The sequence below is a fragment of the Hypomesus nipponensis genome, chromosome 22 (assembly GCF_054491055.1).
Source record: "Hypomesus nipponensis isolate SF chromosome 22, ASM5449105v1, whole genome shotgun sequence".
NCBI classification, from domain to species: domain Eukaryota; kingdom Metazoa; phylum Chordata; class Actinopteri; order Osmeriformes; family Osmeridae; genus Hypomesus; species Hypomesus nipponensis.
In genome coordinates this window covers 17,470,258-17,480,000 of record NC_140382.1, presented here as the reverse complement: position 1 = coordinate 17,480,000, position 9,743 = coordinate 17,470,258, and the positions used below count along the sequence as shown (strand labels likewise).

The 9,743-nt window shown below is 50.9% G+C and overlaps 1 protein-coding gene across 3 annotated transcripts in view; it reads right to left on the bottom strand.

Moving 5' to 3' along the window:
- Window positions 1-9,743, bottom strand: part of wdr70 (WD repeat domain 70) — a 38,656-nt gene that overhangs the window by 9,880 nt on the left and 19,033 nt on the right. For all 3 annotated transcript variants that reach the window (XM_084686915.1, XM_084686914.1, XM_084686916.1), the window contains exons 11-13: window positions 1,456-1,555; window positions 553-637; window positions 136-274 (exon numbers count right to left, since the gene is read on the bottom strand). In XM_084686915.1, the coding sequence (XP_084543041.1) occupies window positions 136-274; window positions 553-637; window positions 1,456-1,555 (324 nt within the window). The remainder of the gene's footprint in view (window positions 1-135; window positions 275-552; window positions 638-1,455; window positions 1,556-9,743) is intronic.

The following is a 9,743-nucleotide window of genomic DNA, read 5'->3' as shown; positions in this document are numbered from 1 at the left end:
TAAATATTCTTGGACATACAGCAAGTTAGAATATTCCAGATCGCCCAGCCGAATAGAATATTCTGGACCCGTTTGAACCCAACGGCTGCGAGCGCAGGAGGCCTGCTGTGAGGTGAACGTCCGGGAGCTACTCACCGCGTTGGTCACCTCGATCTCGTAGACCTTCTGGAATGAGGTCCTGTCGAAGAACACCAGCTTCCCGTTGCCCTCATCCTTCCTCACAGACGTCCCTGTCACCAGGAGCTTGTCGTCGGGGCTGAAGCAACAGTCTGTCCTGTGGGGGCGTGGCCACACAAGGACACTGGTGTGAGAGATACCTGTTTTTTGGGGTTGGAGGGGCAGTTTTGGGGGGCTTTTTGGGGCTCTATTTATTGATGCGTCAGCTGGAGAGACGGGAATGCAAGGAGAGAGAGAGAGAGGGGGTGGAAGACAGCCTCTCCCAGTGAGCTACCCCACCAACATGTTCCTTCACAGTTTCAACCTCCATCTGAACCGCCATCCAGGGACCTTCCATCACAGGGGGGATCGAGTGCCCAGAACTGAGGTACTCACATGGAGAAGACGGTGGCCAGACCGGTGGCCACGTTCAGGGGCTTCTTGAAGCTGCGGATGTCCCAGGTCTTCAGGGTGTCATCGCCTGTGGAGGAGGAACGTTGGCTGGTCAAAGTTCCGGAACCTTGATTCATTCAAGCTTCATGAAGCCTATTCTGCCACCCCATGCTTAGTGGCAATAATGGGCCCTTTTTTGGGGGGACTTTTTATCCATTCAGAAATAGTGCTCCTACAATTGACAAGCACCATGCATTATTATGTATCCATTATCTTAATAATGTTATGGGGGAATTTGAACTTGTAACTTCTTCCTCTGCAGTCAATTGTTCTACCCCTGTGTTATCCCTATAGGGTCAGAGAAGTTAAGCTAATGCTTAACTTTTAATTCTATAGAGCGGTTAATGCAATAGAGTCCTACTGTAGATCACTCCATACGACTGTTTCAGACAGACAGTTTCATGTTATTAACCGTCCAGGAGATATAACGTGCTGGAGGATAGTGGAGCCCAGAGGGGTGATTCATCACCAGGATCTGAGCACAAGACTGCCTGTAAGCCAAACAGGGGGCCAGCCAGTAACAGGAACCCAGCCAGCAGTTCAGGGGGCAGCCTGGAACACCCAGGGAGGGAAACCTCTGGGAACCAGAGTGTGGATGCCTGCATGCTACTGCACAGCTTTTGCTGATGGTGGCTGTCTTTGCGCTGGGAGTAAGTGTGTGTGTGTGTAGGGATGAGCACTTTTCCCGCTGAAACAACAGAAGTTCTGGATCATTCTTCAGACGTTACAGGTCCCCTGAAGGCCTGCGACGGACTGGGTGCAGAGGAACGGCTCCAACACACACACACACACACACACACACACACAGGACTGAAGGCTTCCAGCAGGGGGTCAGGTGGTTCATACCTCCACGAGATGCCAGCGTGGTCCCGTCGTAAGAGAACGCCAGACAGGAAGGGTCCGATCCTGGGTCGTGGGCCTGGCGACAGTGGAACTTGGTGTGGACCTAAGAGGAGGGAGGGGGTCAAAGGTCAAAACAAGAGATGAGCAATGTTGGGGGCCTACAGAAACAGTGGTCTGTGAGAAGTACCCAGACTGAGAAGTTTAAATTCTAGCTTACTAGACTATCGGCTAGCACACTGAACTATCCACTGGCTAGCTTTCATGACAATCAGTTAGCTAGCTTTCTGGGCAACCAGTTAGATACCTTTCTGGGCAATCAGTTAGCTAGCTTTCATGACAATCAGTTAGCTAGCTTTCATGACAATCAGTTAGCTAGCTTTCATGACAATCAGTTAGCTAGCTTTCATGACAATCAGTTAGCTAGCTTTCATGACAATCAGTTAGCTAGCTTTCATGACAACCAGTTAGCTAGCTTTCATGACAATCAGTTAGCTAGCTTTCATGACAATCAGTTAGCTAGCTTTCATGACAATCAGTTAGCTAGCTGGGCTTTCAGCTACTACCAAGTCATGAGAACCCATAGCGGCTCTTCTAAGCAGGTTCCTTCACCACCAGGCCCACTAAAAGGAACATAAAGACCGTTTCACGCTCCCGTGTCTTTCAGACAACATACGGTTCCCATTTCCTCTCCAAACACCGTGCAAGGCTTAACTCTACAACCCGGCGCCCCTTAGTGTTAGAGTCCAGGAGCACCAGACGGCTCGTCTTCCACACACCTCTGGGGAAGAGCCCAGACCTCAGGAGTTTACCTTGGCAAGTTCGACAACCTTAAAACGGGGATGTTTGTTACGAACCAGCCCAAATCTCCCACATCAGCAATCGTCACAAGGCGATCTCCCACACACCCCAGCCCCTACCAATAACCTCACCCCCACCACTAACCCGGCCAACACACCATTAGAACAAGGGAGTGCTGCTAGCTCACCCAGAAGGCTTTCGCAGGCACTGCGAAACTGGTTAACTGACCAGAGTCGAAGGAGCAACCGTCACATCACATGGTACCATTGTGGCGTAGCGGGCGCCGCCCCAAAGCACTGATGCAGGCGAATCAATACAGGCACGTGAAACTAGGGTTCTTGGCGTAATGCACGTCGTGTCTGGGCCTACACGTGTCACTCACACTATGGAGGCTAAGTGAGAGTTCAGCTCGGGGGGGGGGGGGGGGGAAATCTATCGAACTGTCCAAAAACAACACAGGGTACTGCTAATGCAGGCTAAAGCTCACACACACACACAAGCTAAAAATGGAATTTCCCATTAAGAACGAATGGTACTCTGAAAGACCGCGGTGTACCCTGTCCGGGGTGTTTTGAAGGACAATGGGCGGTCAGGACAGGATAATACGGCCTTACAGCACACCCACCACTGACAGGGAAATTATCCAGACACTTACATTTAGCTGACGCTCTTATCCAGAGCGACTTACAGCAAGTACAGGGACCCCCCCCCACAGAAGCACAGGTTCTATAGTCCGGTTCCCTCTGTAGCCTCGTGTTCTCTCTCGTGTTCTCTCTCGTGTTCTCTCTCGTGTTCTCTCTCGTGTTCTCTCTCGTGTTCTCTCTCGTGTTCTCTCTCGTGTTCTCTCTCGTGTTCTCTCTCTCTCAGGGTTTCTCAGGCTGTTTACAGTTGGCTGTGTCCTTCCCAGGCTTGCTGAGTCGGCATGTTTCACAGACACACACACACACACACTCTCTCATACATACTACATACAGTATCTACACATACACACACCACTCCTCTGTACACACACACACACACACACACACACACACACACGCTCTCTCATACATTCTACATACAGTATCTACGCACGCACGCACACACACTTTCACCCACAAAGCAAAACCAGGAGCACCAACAGAAGGAATGTGCCAAGGTCCACAGATGTATGTTCTGGTAGTAATCATCAGTTCTTCATTAGTCCCTGTAGCATCCATACCCAAAACTACAAAACAGACCTTTCCTAAATAAGTTTTCCTATCCAAGGACGAGGAGCATTTAAGTCAGGACTTAGATCCCGTATTTAACAAGTCCTCAACCAACCCTTAAACAAAGGTGATGATTCAATATTGAGAAGCAGCTGGCTGGCTGACTGACTGGCTGCCAGGACTGGCTGGCTGGCTGGCTGTCTGACTGTCTTGGCTGGCTGGCTGACTGACTGGCTGACTTTCTTGGCTAGGCCTCCTCTTTGCCTCGCTCTTCTGAGTTGGCCTGAGATCTGGACAGCATACCGTGGCAGTCTGCTAGCACTCAGCACAGACCCAGGTAACGCCAGCATCAATCACCACCAGACAGACTAGCATGGCTGCTTCCCAGCACTCCAGCCAGGACGACCTGGGGTTCTGACTGAGGCTTCATTGCTTCTGACTGATATGCAGGTACATCGGAATGGGGGGTGAGGAGCAGGTTCTGGGGCATTTCAGAGAGAAAGAGGAAGATTATCAACGTGCTTGCATGTCGGGGTGACGTGTGTGGGAGGGGGGGGGGGGGTGATGCAGAACTAGGAAAAAGAAAGAAGTAGTAGAGAGAAAAGGAGGGAGAGAAAAGAGAGAGCAGAGAGAGAAAGAGATGAGAGAGAGCAAGAGAGAAACCATCAGAGAGACCGAACAGAGGAGAAAGAAGAAAGGTAGAGAGACATATACAGAGATAGAGAGAGTCTTGAGAGACACCACCCAACAGGGTGGTAAGCCCTTTCAAAGTGGAGTAAAGTTATTAACCTGTGGTTAAGAGATAACAGTGCTACTTTGAGCTGCAGATAGAAAACACTCTTTCCCTGCGTTTATCACACACTCAGCCCTCTATTGGACAGCCCGCAGACACTTGGCTTTTGCACCTAATTCCAAAGCTAATTTTCTGCTGTATAATCGTTTCTATTCTGACGTTCACTCCCAACCTCTCCTTTTCCCTCCCTCCCGCTCTCCATTTATCTTTGCAACACTGCAGCCTTGGGAAATGAGTTTGGAGCACGGGGAGAGTCAAAAGTTTAGAAGGTGGAATATTTCTTTTGATACAGTTTGACCCCCCCCCCCTTTTTTTTTTTTTTTTTTTTTCCAACGGCCTACTGGGTTGAAGCACCATTTCTTTTTTATGTTAACCAAAAACAAACCATGTTCTATGCCTGACAGTAGACAGCATCATAAATATGGCTGCTGTAACAGGTCTACAGGAACAGCGTGTCGTTCCCTACAGGCCTAGCCGTCTAACGCCAGCGTGGTAGTGAGTGGTCGACATGAACAGTGTGTGTGTGTGGCCGGTCTGGAGGTCCTTCGCACGCACGCACGCACGCACGCACGCACGCACACACACACACAGACATGAGGTAAGCTTCATCACACTGCCTGAGCTGGGGAGCAAGAGGAGATATGATTACTGTTGACATGACATATTCAGCCCTGTTCCTGCCCTTACCCCCGTGACAGCAAAGGAGGAGGGGGGAGAGAAATGGGGTGTGTGCAAGTGAGGGGAAGAGGGGGAAAGCAGGACAGAAAGAGGGGGAGGGGGGGGAGAGGGAGGAAAAATTGTTTACTTGACGTATGGAAACTCTGGCTATGGATACTCATCAACAAGGTTTTCTATAGCTCTCTTCTCATTTTGCACTATGCTGCCTGATTTCATATCTTGTAACATTGCATATATTTTATATTTATAAATATTTTATATCTACATTGTTTAGCTATTTAGTATATTGTTTGGCTATTTATGATATTGTTCAGCTCTTCAGGATATGTTTAGCTGTTTAGTATTAGACTTTTACAATTTGATTTATACATACATACATAAAAATAAGATCTGTATATGTTTAATGTATGCACCTTCCTGCCACAGTAAATGCAGAGTTTGTGTTAACTTACATGGCAATAAAAAACTATTCTGATTCCGATTCCATGTTTCGATGTGACAGTTTAAACTGGAAGTTTAAATATGTGTTCATTTCCTGGTGTGGGTTGGCAGGTGGTGACTGACTTCCTACGTTAATCTTCAGGACCAGGTTATGAAACCTGACTCTGGGACACGGTTTGCAATGTACCTTACACTGTAGTGCAACAAACTCAGTAAGGGCTTCACACACTGATAAACATGGATACAGCACATAACCTTTACCCACTGCCACTGAGATTATCATAGTCATGTTTTTATGTAGAACACTTTCATATCTAAAGCAACGTTCAAAGAGGGATTTGAACCTGTGACTTTCTTGATCTGCAGCTAAATGTTCTACCACTGAATACCCATTCGACACAAATGACAGTAGGTCCACACAGATATGTATGGATATAGCACAGCGCATTTTCACCACAGCAACCGGGATGCCAGTGAACATTTGCCACGTTTCCTCCAGGGCGGCAGGGCAGGGAAGCTCAGGACATAGCCCAGGATCGAGTCTCATCCTGGGCAGCTTAGATATAGATCTACCACATCCCTAACCATGTTATCTGAGCGACGTTACATAAATATTGTAAATCCCCCACTCACTGCTCTCCTCTCTTTCCTACACACACACACACACACACACACACACACACACACACACACACACACACACACACACACACACACACACACACACACACACACACACACACACACACACACACACACACACACACACACACACACACACACACACACACACACACACACACACACCTGAGCGACTTTAAGGTGACCTCTGTACACAGTGGGTCGTAGAGTCAAGCTGACCTCTTCCAAGGATCTAGCGGCCAAACTCCAGCCCCCAACAGCTGCTCTGATCCTTCATGGAAATCAACAAGTGGTAGTGTGTGTGCGTGTGCGAGAGTATATATATGTGCATGATTATGTGTGAGTGAGTACATGTGTTTGTGTGTGTAAAAATGCATGTGTTAATGTCTGTCTGCCCTCCAAGCTCCATCCTCCTCCTGCTCCTCCACCTTCTGTCCTGCACACTCAGGTCCAGTCCAGGATGTCTGCTCTCCAAGCTCCATCCTCCTCCTGCTCCTCCACCTTCTGTCCTGCACACTCAGGTCCAGTCCAGGAGGCTGTTACCATGCAGGGGGTCCCTACTCCACCGAGCTCAAAATAGAGGCACATCAAGATGTTTCGGAGACCGTCTCAGACATTCCTTACACCAGACAAACACCACTTCCTGTTCCGTAAGGGTCTGCTTGCTTCCCAGCTGGAACGGGAGGTTTGGAATGAAGACTGTGGAGGCCGAGTTGAGGGGGGAAGGGGGGCTGGTGGAGGCTGGGGGAAGACTGGGAGAAGCTGCTGGGGGAGGAGATATGGAGGTCTGGTAAGCAGTCAGATCACACTGCGAAGACGTCCCAGAAGGCAGGCTCGTAAAGCAGAGCGACTAGCTGCTGTAGCTGGCTGTCAGGGGTCACTCCTCTAAACACATCCACTGGTCCCTCCAGGAAACCTCCAGTTCCCAGCCAAGCCTCCCTGGCCCCTATCTTTTATGACCGGGGGATTTACTGGTTTACAGTGACACTGTACAGAGTCACATTGTTGAGCTCGGGTCCCATTAGGCCAGCGGTTGCAAATGATGTGTTGGCTGGCTCTGGTGGACTAGCACAGGCATGGTGAGGGAGGGGGGGTGGGAGGGGGGGTGGGAGGGGGGAGGGGTCAGGAGAGGGGCATCAAGACATTCTCTGTGTAGACACGTTTGAGTGTTGCAGACCAAAAAACTGAACTGGCAACAACAACATAAAAAGGACTCCATGTTCCTGGATAGCGCGATTTTTCATGAGATGAACATTTTTCATAAGCCCCCCCTTATCCCCCCCCCACCCGCTACTTACGACAACACTGACCGTCTCCTGACCGTGAAACGGTAAGCGCTGATCAAACCCCCGAGGCCAGGAGCGATCCCACTTTGTAGTCTGGAGTGCTCCGAGGAGAACGCTGAACAATGACGCAACCGCATTCCAGAAGCTTCTGCGCTAATGTTCTGGAACCGAGGCCTGGGCCGCTCACCCAGACGTGAGCCCTTCCCGGTCGGGAGAAACATCCCAGAAGCGCCGTCGTAGCGCTGCACATCACCCGGCAACGGTAACCACGGAGCCCTTGAAACCCTCTGGCACAGCGACAGGTTGCCAGGAGATCAAGCCTCCAATCACAGCTTCTCTCCTTGCTGACTTCCAGCTCTGGATCAATCAAGCTCCTGTGAGCTTGGGGGGAATGGTCCGTCATCCTCAATAAGTTCTCCTCTGGCTCAGCGCTGGAACAAGGTCAGGGAGATGATTGGTGTTGTCTGCAAGCTACATAGCCTTCCCATGAGTAATAGCAAGAGTCCTAACATGTTATACTACCTGTCCTACCTGGGTTCACCATGCTTGGGCACATCAAGGTTAAGGTCAGAGTTAAGGTTTAGGTTAAGAGTTAAGGTTAGCTCTCTAATATTGCACTACAGTAGGTATATCTGATATGGTAGGACTTATTGTCAAAATAATAACATAGTTTTTTCAAATTCCATTGTTTTCCTGGAGTTTCTCCTAGTCTTTGTGAGGGTTTAGGTTGGTTACAGGTGCCAATCTCTGGGCACATGTGAAGCACTCTGTGACATTGCTTGTAAGAACAAATAAAATTGTATTTGGACAGATTTGAACATCTTCCATGATATAACAGCAGAAGCCCCTGAGTGGCATGCCAGTCCAGCCTCCCTTCCCAGGCCAGCCTCCCCCAGGTCAGCCTCCCCCCAGGCCAGCCTCCCCCAGGCCAGCCCCCGTTCCCAGGCTAGCCCCCCATCCCAGGCCAGCCTCCCCCCCAGGCCAGCCCCCCCCAGCCCCCCTCCCTAGGCCAGCCTCCCCCCCAGGCCAGCCTCCCCCAGGCCAGCCCCCATTCCCAGGCCATCCTCCCTCCCTAGGCCAGCCCCCCTCCCTAGGCCAGCCCCCCTCCCTCGGCCAGCCCCCCTCGCCTAGACCAACCTCCCCCAGGCTAGCCTCCCTTCCCGGGCCAGCCTCCCCCCCAGGCCAGCCTCCCCCAGGCCAGCTTCCCCCCCTCAGGCCAGCCCCCCATCCCAGGCCAGGCATTGCCACTGGCAAGCCAACACTGACTGTTATTGTAAGCTGCTACGGGATGCTGGCTAAATATTTAGTCTGGATGAAGAAGCGGTTATAAATTTCAAGTGCTTTTACCCAATCTCTCCTAGCCTGCTGTTACAAGCTGGGGTTGGGGGAGGATGGCCAGGCCGGGGGGGGGGGGGGGGTTGTGGAGAGCTGGCAGAGACCTGAGGGGGTGATAAGGGGTCCTTTTGGGGGCTCTGCTGGGGGTAGCAGGACAGTTATCCACCAGCATCACTCATGTCACAGATGCTCTGCGACTCGGAGGAACAATGAAGGAATCCCCCCCCCCACCCCCACCCCCCTGAAAAAAAAAAAAAAAAACTCTTGACAAACACCACCGGTCCCGATGGCGGGTCACAAAACATGAAACCATAGATACCGTAGCTGCAACTCTGCAGCCCATTTGTCCACTTGATGGCTGAAGCAGAGGACCGAGCAGAGGTGAAAAGGGGAGAGAGAGAGCGAGGGCTGCAGCCCTCCAGCTGGTCTCTTTATGAACGCTGGGAAAGCGAGTGAGCGGTGAGACGTAATAAAAGTTGAGGACGTAGTCATAATCAGGAGGAAGTCAACTTGATGTACCGACAAGCTGACACCTCCTCAATCTCTACTGATGGTTTCAGTTTCTCCAGCCTCTCTCTCCCCCTCTCTCTCTTTGCTTCTCTCTGTCTCTCGCTCGCTCACGCTCTCTACCCCTTCTCAGAGAAGGTGAGGTTGCCTGTGACAGCTGTGAAAGAGCCTGAGAGCGTTACCTCGCCAAACCCTCTCTGTCTCGCTCTCTAGGTCCCTCCACAGGAAGTCCTGACGTGTCATTACCCCCCTCCAGCCACGACACTGAACAGAGACTTGTCAGGGAATAAAGACCTCAGGCAGAGAGGATCATGGGTAGGCAGGCAGGCTAGACACGCCAAGAGCCAGATGGATTTGCGAGATCATGACCACATGAAAATCTATCTGTCCAAGCTCCAACTTATTAGTTTGCGCCCGACACACAGTGGTTTGGACCAACCTGAGCCGTATCAGGAACTAGCGGTGAGTCAGGTGGCTGAGCGGTTAGGGAATCGGGCTGGTAATCAGAAGGTTGCCGGATCGATTCCTGGCCGTGTCAAAGGATATTGTGTCGTTGGGCAAGACACTTCACCCTACTTGCCTCAGGGGAATGTCACTGCACTTACTGTAAGTCGCTCTGGA